The 14,826-nt window shown below is 36.0% G+C and overlaps 1 protein-coding gene across 1 annotated transcript in view; it reads right to left on the bottom strand.

Annotated features, from left to right (window-relative positions):
- MAGI2 (membrane associated guanylate kinase, WW and PDZ domain containing 2) overlaps positions 1-14,826 on the bottom strand; it is a 986,849-nt gene that overhangs the window by 490,655 nt on the left and 481,368 nt on the right. The window contains exons 5-6 of the mRNA XM_053716523.1: positions 12,731-12,788; positions 11,147-11,268 (exon numbers count right to left, since the gene is read on the bottom strand). Of these exons, the coding sequence (XP_053572498.1) occupies positions 11,147-11,268; positions 12,731-12,788 (180 nt within the window). The remainder of the gene's footprint in view (positions 1-11,146; positions 11,269-12,730; positions 12,789-14,826) is intronic.

Below are 14,826 nucleotides of genomic sequence, written 5' to 3'. Positions count from 1 at the left end.
TTGAGCTTGACTCCATCCTCAACCTGAAAAGGCCCCACAAGCTCATCTTTGATGATACCAGCCCAAACCAGTACTCCACCTCCACCTTGCTGGCGTCTGAGTCGGACTGGAGCTCTCTGCCCTTTACCAATCCAGCCACGGGCCCATCCATCTGGCCCATCAAGACTCACTCTCATTTCATCAGTCCATAAAACCTTAGAAAAATCAGTCTTGAGATATTTCTTGGCCCAGTCTTGACGTTTCAGCTTGTGTGTCTTGTTCAGTGGTGGTCGTCTTTCAGCCTTTCTTTCCTTGGCCATGTCTCTGAGTATTGCACACCTCGTGCTTTTGGGCACTCCAGTGATGTTGCAGCTCTGAAATATGGCCAAACTGGTGGCAAGTGGCATCTTGGCAGCTGCACGCTTGACTTTTCTCAGTTCATGGGCAGTTATTTTGCGCCTTGGTTTTTCCACACGCTTCTTGCGACCCTGTTGACTATTTTGAATGAAACGCTTGATTGTTCGATGATCACGCTTCAGAAGCTTTGCAATTTTAAGAGTGTTGCATCCCTCTGCAAGATATCTCACTATTTTTGACTTTTCTGAGCCTGTCAAGTCCTTCTTTTGACCCATTTTGCCAAAGGAAAGGAAGTTGCCTAATAATTATGCACACCTGATATAAGGTGTTGATGTCATTAGACCACACCCCTTCTCATTACAGAGATGCACATCACCTAATATGCTTAATTGGTAGTAGGCTTTCGAGCCTATACAGCTTGGAGTAAGACAACATGCATAAAGAGGATGCTGTGGTCAAAATACTCATTTGCCTAATAATTCTGCACTCCCTGTATAAGAAAATAGTAATCCAATCTTTATTCAGTTAACACATATTTATGACACAAGGTGGTGCCTAAAAAAAGAAGGTAAAGGTAAGGGGACCAAACCCCACTGCATCATACGTGTTTCATTGCCTGTGGGGGCACTTGATCACTGATATTAGGAGAAGCCAAGGTGATTTATAAAAAAAAAAAACTTAAACATTCAACAGTGCATAATATCACATTCAAAAAAGTTAACCCAGTTAACTTCCAAAACCTGAGTATGTGTTTACAGATAAGGATACTGTAATTATTATTGCACAATTGACAGAATAAACTAACAATATTAACATATGAAGATGTAGAGACATAATATATATGTTTGCTAGTGTTTGACAAACAGACTAACATCCATCTGTGAATTCCATAAGAAATTCTGTTCTTAAGATGAAAGATTCAAAATACCTCCCGTTCATCTAATCTAAGCTCCCTATTGCCCCCCCCCCCAAACTATGAGGGATGAAATCAATGCCTTGAACTTTTTGTAGGGAACTATGGGAGTTGTGATATGATATCTGTGAAAATGTTTAGCTATAGGAGTTTTGGAGTCAGGGTCCTCAAAGCACCTGACGCTCCAAAAACCTATCTCTGAGTGTCCTCTTAGTTTTACCTGTGTACTGTTTTTTACCTCCCATACAATGTGAGTGGTATTACACTTCATAAAATACCTAATGTCAAACTCTTTATTATGGATTGATGACTGAAATGTTTGGCCCTGAATAATATGTGTACATGTTTTACATCTAGTTCCACAACACTTATAGCAACCTTTCTTTTTTGTTAACCAAGAAGTGTTTGACACTCTAGTTGGATGGAGACAAAGTGTTCCTGAGAGTTTTAGCTTTTTTTTTAAAATTTGCAACCATTCTGAACTATATTACATAGTATATGATCACTATGTAAAATGGGAAATAAGCCAATTTCGGCAACCGGACTCCGGCTAAATACACTGTCGGAGGCTGCCGATACATTAACAAAAATAACACACAGCTCAACTAGGTGTAAAACAGGAAAAGGGTGCTCTTTGAGACCTTTTTCCCACTGAAAACTAACCTGGCACGTCAAAACACCTCTATCCGCGGTATTAACCTCTAAACCGCCATGCCCACAACGCAAACTAGCGATTAAAATGATTAACCCCTAATCTGCAATGCCCCACAATGCAAACTATCTATTTAAACGTGGAATCCCTAATCCGCAATGCTCCACAACTCAAACTATCTATTTAAATTATTAACCCCTAATCCACCATTAACCCACATCGCAATTAACCTAATAAATCTAATAACCCCTAAACCACCAATAACCCACATCGCAATTAACCTAATACATATATTAACCCCTAAACTGCCAAACCCCACAACGCAAATAACTAATCAAAAAATAATCTTAAATTACAAATAAAATAAAAAACCTAACATTACTTTAAAAATAGAAAAACTAAGTTTAAATTAAGCTAAAATTACAGAAAATAAAAAAGTCTAACATTACATAAAATAGTAAACAAAATTATCAAAAATAAAAAAATTAAACCTAATCCCTATGAAAATAAAAAATCCCCCATAATAAAAACACCCCCTAATCTAATACTAAACTACCAATAGCCCTTAAAAGGGCATTTTGTAGGGCATTGCCATAAGTTAAACAGCTCTTTTACCTTTAAAAAAAATAAGTTCCCCTAACAGTAAAACCCCCCACCCACCAAACCCCCCAAAATAAAAAAACCTAACACTAAAAAATCTTAAACTACCCATTGCCCCTAAAGGGGCATTTGTATGGGCATTACCCTTAAAAGGGCATTCAGCCCTTTTACTGCCCTTAAAAGGGCATTCAGCTCTTTTACAGTGCCCAAATCCCTAATCTAAAAAAAAAGCAAAAAAAAAAAGCCTAACTCTAACCCCCAGATAGGTACTCACTGTTCCTGAAGTCCGGCGGTGAAGTCTTCTTCCAAGCAGCAACCTGTTCTATCTTCATCCAGGACCGCGGAACTGAAGACCGGCATCGGGTAGAAGCGTTAACACAATGCTAACTTACACCTACACGAAAAGAGCGAATGCTCGCAAAGCAGAAACCTTTTCAATGGAAACCTGGTACTAAAATGGAGCCGTAAATTACTTTTAACTGTCGGCCGCTTCAGTAGCTTACAGCTCCATTTTTAACGGCTTAATGGAAACGAGCCCTATGTTGGTTAGCCTTTTTGGGACATTTATATTGCAGAAGTTGTGTGCGTGGTATCAAATCTACCTCTTCTTTAGCTTTATTTAGAACATAACATTTTAATAATCTGTCCATAATATCCTGTGCTTGTCTCTCATAAATACTTTGAGTAAAACAATTTCTCTTACCTATGATAAACTGAATTTTGGTATAAATGTTATCAGATGTGGTAGGTGACAAGCCGTGGGTTTACGATAAAGCTCTGCCAGAATCTGACCCGTATTGATATCTGGTTTTAAAGAAATATCCAAAACAAACAAATATCCAAAACAAACAAATATCTAGAAAAAAATAAAGACTGTCACGTCCATATTCAACTGTGGATTGTAAATTCATATTATTTTGCTGTACATAGGTATGAAAAGCCTTTATGGACTCCTCACTTCCATCCCACACGAAAATCAGGTCATCAATGTACCTGACAAAATAAATAATAGTCTGTCGAAAGGGATTTGTATCTCCAAAGACCCACCAACGTTGGCATAAGATGGCGCAAATTTAGCACCCATGGCCATTCCACAACTCTGGAGATAATACTAGCCATCAAACAGAAAATAATTATGAGTGATTAAATATTCAGTAGCGTTCAGAAAAAAAAACCAATAATGTTTTCAGCATAATTGGAACAATGTTGTAAAAAGTATTTAATGGCCGATAACCCCTTCTCATGCATGATGGCAGTGTAGAGAGTTGAAACATCCAAACACAATAGTAAATAAATGCCCTTCCATTGAACATTTTGTAAATCATGAATAAGTGATGTAGTATCTCTTATGTAGCTGGGAAGTGTTATTACCAAAGGCTGTAAATATAAGTCAATGAGATCTGGAAATGGTTAATTAAGAAATACTATATTTTTGTGTATTTTAGGAAAATAGTGGAAAATGGCTACAGATGGAAAAAAGGGGATTAAATTGTCCACCATTGAAGATTTAATAATACCATTGTAGGAAGCACATTCCACTAGTGTTATCATGATGACCTGAAAATCTTTTGTGGGATGATAATGTAAAGCCATGTAAGTATCAGTATCTGACAGCTTTTGTAGAGCCTCCTGAATATAATCTTGGCTACTCAGAACAAATATGTTGCCTCCTTTATCAGAGTCATGTGTGACTATCTGTTTATTATTTTGGAGTGTGGTTGAGGCCTGTCTTTCTAATGTTGTAAGATTTTTCCTACAAGTTACCTTTTTATTATGTTTCTCATGTAATTGAGCCATCATATTAGTCAATTGCTAATTGAAAACTCTCAAGAACATTGCTTTTAGCTTGTACTGGATAGAAGGCACTCTTTTGTTTAAATTTTGTAAGGGATATGTCAGTTATACCCCTGAATTTTGAAGCTGTTCTAGGATCCAATTGAAAAGCTTTGAGATCCTGTTGTACCGTTTTTATTTGCTGAATTAATGCCACTCGTTGTTTTCTCTTATACTAAATAAGGATTTCCATTAGTGTCTGGGAGCATTTTGCAAGGGCTGCATTCCACTTAGAAATGAATTCTAGATAAGTTACATGAAAAGAAGGACATTTCTTAATGCGCAGCCCTCTAGGTAAATGTTGTTGTTGCTGATAAATGAAGAAAGCATTTATATCCAATTCAAGTCTAATAGCCCTTTTACCCAGATTGCACATTTGTATAAAAAGAAAGTCCAATAATTTAATTCTGCATTTTTCATTAAATCCTGCATCTAAACTTTTAGTGAGGTCTCTAAAAACGAAACTGTTGTCAGTATTATGTTGCAAGTCAGTAACCACTTTATCTGTTACATTATTGATTGGTGTAAAACTTGTACACATATTATTCAGGGCCAAACATTTAAGTCATCAGTCCTTAATAAAGAGTTTGACATTAGGGGGTAGAGTTATCAAGCAGCGGATGCTGCAATCTACCCCCCGTAGTTTCAGATTCTCCTGAAACTGAAGTTAAAAAGCAGCGATCTTCAGATTGTTGCTCCTTAACTCGCCTGCCACCTCTGAAGTGGTGGACAGCAATCATCCCGATTGGATACACTTGGGATGATTGACACCACCTGTTAGCGGCCTATTACCCGCAAATGTGCAGGGGGTGGCATTGCACAAGCTTTTCACGAGAAATGCTTGTGTAATAATAAATGCTACAGCGTATGCTGTCGGCATTTATGGATGTGCGGTGGACATGATCTGCTACAGCGGCGCTAGGTATTTTATCAATTGTAATACCACTCACATTGTGTATCTACTTACCTGTATGGGATATAAAAAACAGTACAAAGGTTAAACTAAGAGGGCGCTCAGAAATAGGTTTTTGGAACCATTGAGGAACCTGACTCCAAAACTCCTATAGCTAAACATTTGCACACATATCCCTACTAAAAGTTCAAGGCATTGATTTCCTCCCTGTCCCTCATAGTTAGAGGGGTGGCAATAGGGATCTTAGATTAGATGAACGGCGGGTATTTTGGATCTTTCATTTTAAGACTAGAATCCCTTATGGCTTAAATTCACAGATGGATGTTAGTCTGTTTGTCAAACACTAGCAAACATATATATTACATCTCTACAACTTCATATGTTAATCTTGTTAGTTTATTCTATCAGCTGTTCAATAATAATTACTGTATCCTTATTTGTAAACACATACTCAGATATTGGAAGGGGTTAACTTTTTTGAATGTGAAATTATGAACTGTTGATTGGTTAAGTTTTCTCATAAATCAGCGATCAAGTGCCCCCAAAGGGATGAAACGCATATGATGCGGTGGGGTTTGGTTCTCTTTTACCTTTACCTTGTTTTTATAGGCACACCCTTCGGTCATAAATATGTGCTTTTAACTTTGTTGAATAAAGATTGTATTACCATTTTCTTATATAGCGCGATTTATCATTGAGATGCTGAAGTGCCGTGACCTTGTGATGTTACTGATTTTTATATACAACAAACATTATTAAAAAAATGTTGGTGCTTAATGTTCCTTTAAGGATACCCAGAAAAAAACATATGTTATATCTATAGCTTGTGTTTTAAAAAAGAATTACGATACATAAATAATTCTGATATGAGCACTGTAAAAGTTTACGTTTAATCAAATTGGCAAAATCGACTATTGAAAAATGTATTTTTAATGTCCTTAAACAGATAACATTGATGCTCAAGTCTCTTAAAAAAACAATAATCACTAAACTCATCTAGGTAAAATGTATCAATATGTATTAATCAATTAATTATTAACCCTCCATGTCTGCAATATTAAAGTTTTTTTTTCCACCTCCGTGTATATGTTTTTCATCCAATACCGTGAATGCTAATATATAAAACAGTTTCATCTCTTTTTTTTTAAACACATAAAAATCAGTACTAATAATGCAGGCAGATCATATAATATTTACATCATTTAATATTTAATTTTTGCAATAAAAGCTATATCTGTAGGTAAAGTAAAATCCCATTCCTTATTCATGCCCTTAGGAAACTGTTTCTAACTTAAAGTTCCAAATTACTCCCTTTGTTTAAGAAAGAGTTCTCTATTATCCCCTTGTCTGGGCTTCCAAATGTGCTATGGTAAAGTGGTCTGAACCTGGTGGTACTAGAATTCCCTTTCTAATATTGTACATACTTATTGATATGATCCCAGACTTTAAATCATCTATGTGACCAGTATAGAATCCAATAATCATAACTCTTAAAGGGTAAGAGCCTTTGTTTTCTGAAGTAATAAAGACCATTCTAAACTCCCTACTCTACCTTATATCTGCCCAAACCAGGCTATTTTTATTACTATGTTCCATAACGACAGGCACTGGCTCATTCCGAGACTCAGAAATATATTTGAATTACAAGCTTCATTTATCAAAGCTACAACTTTCAATTCACCAAATTTCTATGTCATTATAGACACAATCTTCACTTTCCAAAGCAATTAAGCAGTCAAATGTCTCAAAATGCTGCTCATCTCGTCACAATCTAATCCTAATCGCCAAGGTTTGATTTTATTAATCTCTGCATGTATTTTGTGTGCATCATTTGTTAATCCGCTACATTTCTAAGCTATAAAGCAGTCAACTTGATCGTTCCAGAACGCTACGTTTTATAAACAGGGCACAAATTCAATTGTATATTACTTTTTTTTGGCGCTGTTTAATACATTAAAGTTAAAAACAAATGCATTTTACATAGCATACAGTGAATATAACAAAGTATGTGAAAAGATGGCTGCTATTGCTTAGAAATATGAATTACGTGGTTTAAATTCCCTTTATTTGGAATGTAAGATAGATAACTTAGCTTAATCGTGTTATTAATGTACCCAAAGTTATCAGCAGTTCCCTGTAACTTACGTCAGAGGCAATTTGAGGCAAATGAAAAAAAGTCAGGGGTAGCGGTGGATGGACTTAAATTGCGCAAAGTCAACAAGTTGATGCTTTGATAAATGGAGCCCCATAACGCTGTGCTTATCTATGCATATAATCTCTTGGATGCTATTACTAAGGCTATTCAACTTTGAAGACAGCTCTATTATCTGACTTAGTTTCGTCTAGAGATCTAGTTAAGCTAGATACATTCTTTTTTTATCTCTTTTTTACTAAACTAAGAAGGATGCCATCTATTAATAAAATCCCAGCTCTTTCAAATACTGCAATGTTATATCCTAACCCTTAACAGCTGACTAGCAGTGAAGATGGATCAAGACTATTGTAATAAGCTATTCCTGTCTGTCTGCTTGATAAATGAATACAACATAACTATATTACTGCTTTTAATAAAAGTGTTGTCCAAAAAGTCTACATTCATTACAACTAAAGTTTCATGTGTTTGAAAGTCTTATTCAAATCCTTTAAAAAAGAAAATTTTAGGTTCTAATGTCACCTTTATCCCAAATTCCAAAAATATCATCAATATGGCAACACTATTCTGTACCATATTTATAAAAGAGAGAACCAAAAACAAACGTAGAAAACATACATAGAAGTAGTTCTCGTATAGGAAGCCATTATATAACATCTATTAGTTGCCTTAGGCAAGCGTATAAACATCCAGTTTATAGTAATTAGCCTCAAGGCAAATTGCCACCAAAAATATAGCTGTAGCCTTTCGTAAACAACTGATACCAGAAAAAAGTGGCACATAATTCCATAGTTGCCAACATCTGAAAAAAATTCCAGGGACACTTTGCAGCAAAGCCATACCAATGTACGGTTTGTATAGCTCCGCCCACTCCAATCCACCCAAAACAAGCACATACAATTGTAGCAGTATAATTTAGTCATACTGATATGTACATATGCACAATGCACTACAGGAAGCTAGCTATTGATTGGTGGCTACATTTCTCTTTTGTCATTAGCTCACCAGATGTTTTCAGCTAGTTACCAGCAGTGCATTGCTGCTCTGGAGCAGACTTTAATGATGTATTTAATCAATTTGCAGAAATTAAACACTTGCTTTTGCAAGCAATATTGCAATAGTAAAAGTGCTCTAAACAAATTAGAATTTTCTTTATGCGCTGTTATAGCTTTTAACCCCTTCACTACTCTGTTTAAAAAGAGAGTCTTTGTGTTTTTATTTACCTATGATAGATTTCTGATTGCTGCATTGGTTGCAGCTTTTCCAATGCAGCAATCAGAAATCTATCTCCTACTGATGAGTTCTAAAAAGAACGAAACAGGCTTGTATAGTGAGTGATTTCTGGTTTGCTGTCATATTCCTGTTTAAAAGGATCGCTGTGTTAAAACAGTATTTTGAAGCAAAAAAACTGAGAATTTGCATACCTAATTTGCATATCTTACCCACAATTCTCTTGTGCATTGGAAACATTGCATATTAAGAATTTCTGGGGGCAAGCGGGGATACTTGCTTAGATGTACTAATTTCCTATGCAAATATTTACATTGATTTATATATATATATAGTGAATATTATTATTATTTTTTTAAGGAGACAGCCCACAGGTCCATTTTTGTATATTTGATGCAAACTTTTGGCCTCCAAATATGATCATATATAGAAAAAAGAAGAAAAAAAATTAACTTTTTTGGAAACTTTGGGATTCTCACTGAAATTATTTACACACAACTGCTGCAGTCATAAGACAAATGGTTGTAAAATCTTCTCTGGAGTCCCCTTTGTTCAGAAACAGTAGACATGCATGGCTTTTCCATTGTTTTTTTGGCAATTAGATGGCCGCTTATTGCAGGTGCGCACCGCCACCACACTTCTGAAATTCCCCACAATGAAGGGGCTAACCAGGTTACTTGTTAATTTTAGCTGTAGTGTAGTGATTACCCTTCCACCAAACACCTCCCAACCCCAATCCCTACCTGATCCCTCCCAAACAGCTCTATTACCTCCACCCACCCCACCCACTGGTCACCACCATCTTAGGTACTGGCAGATCATCTGCCAGTTTACAGTTTAGGGATTTTGTTTTATTTCTGTAGTGTAGGTAACCCTCCTCATTCACCAACCTCACTGATCCCCCCAAATAGCTCTCCAACACTCCCCCCCCCCCCACTACTCTTTGCCATCTTTGTTACTGGCAGCTAATATGCCAGTAGCAAATTATATATATTTTAATTATTTTTTTATTTTCTATTTATTAAGTTTATTTTCTGTAGTGTAGTGGACCCTCCTCCCCTCCAAGATCATTTATTTTTCTGCAGTGTAGGATCCCCCCACCCTTCTCAAGCCCATCTCTTCCATATTGTAGGGTTCCATCCCTCCCTCTCCCTTTAAAATGATTTTCTGTAGTGTATGTCCTGTGAATTCCATTCTCAGCTCATGAAGAGCACCATGTCTTAAGCCCCTGCTAAGAAAAGTCTCAGTATAAAAATGGGGCAATTAAACAAGTTTAACATTTTGCAACACTATTGAGGTGCCTTAATTCATCAACCCTTGTCTCCTACCCTCCCTGGTATTATATATCACATCTTATGACTCCCCCTTACCTGACATCTAACTACACATTGCTAAACTTCAGTGTAACAGAAGACCACAGATAAAAAAAAAACTACAGAAAAAAATATTGTAAGCAATGAGAATGGTAATGAAAATATAGTAAAATCAAAGGCTACAGCGACTTCTGTGGTGGGAGTACTGCACTACAGTGCACACAATATTATTAAACTAAATACAGACTAAATTGAACAAGGGACAGACTTAAAAGGATGTCAAAAATGGGACTGTTGGCTACTCTACTGTATGGATGTTATTGGCATTTAAGATGGATTATACATCAGTAATCAATGTATAATTTGAATTTAAAGTGGTTAAAAAAAATCATAGCGTTATATGTCATGGCTTAATGTGGTAAAAAAATTGCAGCGTTGTGTGTTGCTATTGCTGTTTTGTGTGGTTTGACCTCTAGTCTGTTTTGACTACATACACTTTACAGTACATGCACTACGTAAACTTAAAATATAAATGCAGATTCAGACAAGTTGTGTACTTACTATCTCTGCAAAATGCCTGTGTACTGTAGACACTAAAAGCTCTCTGGCTCTAGGCACGGAGCAGGGACTCTGATTGCTAGAGAGGATAGAGGAGTCTGGAAATGGTATTTGCTGTGTAGGTACATAGCCCCCAAAAAATGCACACACCCTTCAAAATAGCCCAAATACCAGCAATCCGCACCCTCCCAAAATTTTCTGCAGCCCATATTTAAAACTAGGGTGTGAAATTAGCCCAACTAGTAACACTGATCTGGCTATTTCCAGTCGATAACATCCCCTAGCTTGTTTTATTGACAACTTATTACCATGTTGTGGGATTTACAGCCTATCATGTTTTCAGTGGCTGCTTAGACTGGGTGATTATAAGGATTTTAGTCTGCTGGGAATCTATACAAGTGATGCATATGCGCAAGGCATGATTTTCTGGAACTTAGCATTTTTTAGCAGTGTGTGGTCAAGCAATATTACCAGCACACACTCTCCGATATCCAGTGCTCAAAGCTGAATGTTTCCTTTGACCTGTTTTTCTTAGTTACATTAGCACATCAATGACCTTTTTTGGAGTCCCACCTTATTTTTTAAAGGAAGTAATCAGTTACTGACATGTTAACAATAATTACTTATACTGTGGTTCGTTCAGTACCTCTAAATACGTGGGCCTGCATGGGCTGGCTTCCCATTTCCGTGGAGGGCATGTTGTGCTGTTGAAGCTTCCTTTTAGCTTCTAACACAGGATTTTCAAATTGAGTTCTTCTGTTTATGTGACTGGAAGAAAAATAGATGTACAGCCGTTAAAAGCTATTTGTTCTTTGTGTAGGAGTTAATTCATTGCTGCATTATTGCAAAGTGATTAGGTTAAAACTGTAGCAAGGAATACACAGTAAGTGTTTCTTTACTGATAGAGAATTACAAGCAAGGGTGTTGTCTGGGGCACTGGTTTCTAGAGGCTAAAGACTTTCTGGTCTTATTGGTGTATAGGCCGCTGTCTAGTGTGCGTTCTAGAGTGTAACAGTGGACTTGAGTACATGAGGGTGAAGTTGTGAGCAGGGTTCCCTCTAAGGACAGTTTTGTGTGCAGTCCAGCAGTGAAACAGTTAACAAGAGAACCATACCTTGCCATCTGCATTGGGCAGTGTTTGCTAATTGCAGGGTGTGGTTACCTATTTAACTGTTTCACTGCTGGGCCGCACACAAAACTGGCCTTAGAGGGAACACTGGTTGTGAGTAACTTTTAGTTTATTAAATAGACATGTTACCCAAATGCTGAAACACAGTGATGCAGTATATTTTTTAAAAGCTGACTAGACAATACCACAAGAAAAGGAAGACCTTTTACCTTAAAGTGAATGTCAAGTTAACACGGATGCCTCACGGCATCGTATAGACTTATAAAATTAGCCTGAGCTTAATATATTCATAATGCTTGCAATTACCAATTTTAAATCAATTTGAATAATTTTATAATTAATGTTTTTTTGTTAAACATTTTTTTTAAACATTCAAACATTTAATTGCAGTCATGAATGAACAATGTTTAAGTTTTATGGAGTAATATTTTTAACGTTTCATAAGACCACAAAATGTTTGTGGCTATTGTGCAAAATAAATATGTGTAAAAAAAAAATGAACAGAATAAAGTAAACCGCCAAGATATGTTGTACAAAAAGCAACCAAAATTGGCAAGGGCTTTTGAAATACAAAAGTTCAAAAATCTTGCAAAAAGATTTTATTCAATACAAAGTATATGTGCAGTTTACACAGTGCAAAGCTACTCAGAAACATACAACAACTGCATTTTTTTAATTATTAGGATCATTTTTATTAAAAAAATATCATGAAAAGCATCTGGAAGCCATTTTTTAGTTCTAAATGAGTCTAAATGGAAAGAAAGGTTTTAGCACAAGATGTAAGTTTGATATGAATTATATTTAGAGATGAAGAAAGACAAAGAAAGCCATGTCTATTGGAGAAGAAAAAAAGCAAACTTTTTATAACTAAAACCTGGGTGAGGGCAAAATTAAATCTTGATGCGTTATTGCTTGTAGCACCTAAAATTGTCATAGCCTAAACTGGAGAATCTTGTTCCCACTGCCAGTTATTTACAAATGGAATGTGGTCTAGCTCTGTGTTTTTATGTGCAAAAACAAAACTAAACGTTGTGAATATAGGGTTGAAATGTGTTTTTTATGGTATACAAGGAAGATGGAAGTAAAGTAAAAGAAACTTACTCAACATAGTATGTGCCATATATAGGATCATCAATCTTCTCCCATCCATAGGGAAGCTCTGAAAAAACACACACAGTAAATGGTTTATAGCAAATAATAAAGACAATATCTACTAAATGCTTAGGCACTATTTTTATCAAGGAAGACATCTGATTTATCTGAAATATACCAAATGAACTTCAAGGTATGGGATCAGAACAGAGCATTTTTTCATAAATTGCTTTCTCAATTTTTTATGAGTATATTGCTGAGCTTTCACTTACAATTTTTATTAATCGTTTTACCTCCTAAATACAAATTGATTTATCCAACATTATTATTTTTTAACAGATCAATAACATGAGACATCATGTAATATCCATCTTTACATTTACAATAAATATTTGCATATTAATGCCTGTTTAGATTTTTAAAATATTCTTAAATATATAAAGCTATGTCTTTTTTTAATATATGCTATAGTATAAAAAAGATTCACTACAAAATGTAATACCTTAAAATCAATACTTTGTGATAATACTAAAAAAAATATATATATAATTACAAAATAACACTAAACATAACTGAGGTATTTGCTAGTCCCTCCTGCTAGGATTCCTCCATCCACAATCTTGTAATTTATAATGTGTTAAAGGGACATTCAATCTGTTATTTATTTTTTAACTTAAAAGTCTTCAGAAGTTCCCTTTGAGTACTAGACATTAAGTAATGCATTGATTGTCCTAGAGATGGAGCAAAAGGTGCAAGGCACCAGATCTTCTATTCTGCACCACCATTTGGCTGAGGAGAAGCGTAAAAAAGGTAAAAATTGCTACTCCCTGCCCCTGCCCTTTTTGGCAGGCCATGTCCCACAGCTGCCTAACCACACCCAGACCATCTGGCTCTGCCCTTAGAATACCTGCAACTCCACCTCCCCCTGTCTGGACCCTGCCTTTATATCTCGCATAACTATGCCTCCTCCACCTTGTCTCCACCAGTAAAACACCAGCAACTAATCCCTGGAATGTTCGTCCCTCCCTCCAATAATAAGATTTCTGGAACCATCACTGATGAAAAGACTTGCATAATAAACTTCAGATAAAAAATAACTGTCATGAACTTATCAACAATGAGCTAAGTATAGGTATAAATCTGAAAGCAATAAAATGGATAATATGTAACAGTTGCCTTTCTCCTGAGAACCAGGTTAGAATAGGCCAACCTTCCTTAGTCATGAGGAAAAAATAAAATGTTATTTATTTATTTGGTGATGGCCAATCTGAGATTTACCAGGGAAAGAGAAATAAAATATTGTAGAAGAAGATAATGGTATATATACTGTATATGTATATATATATATATATATATATATATATATATATAATTATTTTTAAAACCCAGCATGACTATATTTCAGGATGAGGGAGGGGAATGGGGATTAAGTAGGTAAAAGATCAGGAAGATCAAGAAAAAGTGAAGGAGGATGAGAATTTGTTGTGGGGGCAAGCTGAACAGACAATAGCATTCAGTAGCTCTTAGATAATAGCATTCAGAGGCTCTGTGATTGTTAGGGATGGTGAGGAGATGTTCTTGAGTGAGATTAAAAGGAAATGTGTAAAGGAAGAAAGATAGAGTGTTTGATAAAAATATAGTCAAGCACAGTAATTATATTGTTTAGCAAAGAGACATTCTACGAAAGGCTTCATGAAATAAAAGTATAGGAATGGGGTAATTAAGATTGGTCATAACGAGTGGGTCAGTAGATTGTAGATTGCACAAATAGGTAGTTTTGAAAAGAGTCCAAAACTGGAGCCCTGATGATCGAAAGTGTTGCAATGCAGCAACATATTCCAAAGGGGTGTGTCGCAAAGTCTAGAAAGCCAGAAAAAATATTCCAAAGGGGTGTGTTGCAAAGTCGAAAAAGCCGGAGAAATATTCCAAAGAACTGACAGTACTGTTAAGGCAGCATCACCGAGAGGCATCTTACCATATATTTCCTTGGGTGCCGATGCTTCTCTGATGGCTAGATTTAGAGTTTTGTCGGTAAGGACCCGCGTAGCTAACGCTGGCTTTTTTCTGGCCGCACCTTTAAAATAACTCTGGTATTGAGAGTCCAT

This window comes from Bombina bombina, chromosome 6 (assembly GCF_027579735.1).
Source record: "Bombina bombina isolate aBomBom1 chromosome 6, aBomBom1.pri, whole genome shotgun sequence".
Classification (NCBI taxonomy): domain Eukaryota; kingdom Metazoa; phylum Chordata; class Amphibia; order Anura; family Bombinatoridae; genus Bombina; species Bombina bombina.
The sequence above is the reverse complement of the archived record's forward strand: the minus strand, read 5'-3'. Positions and strand labels throughout refer to the sequence as shown.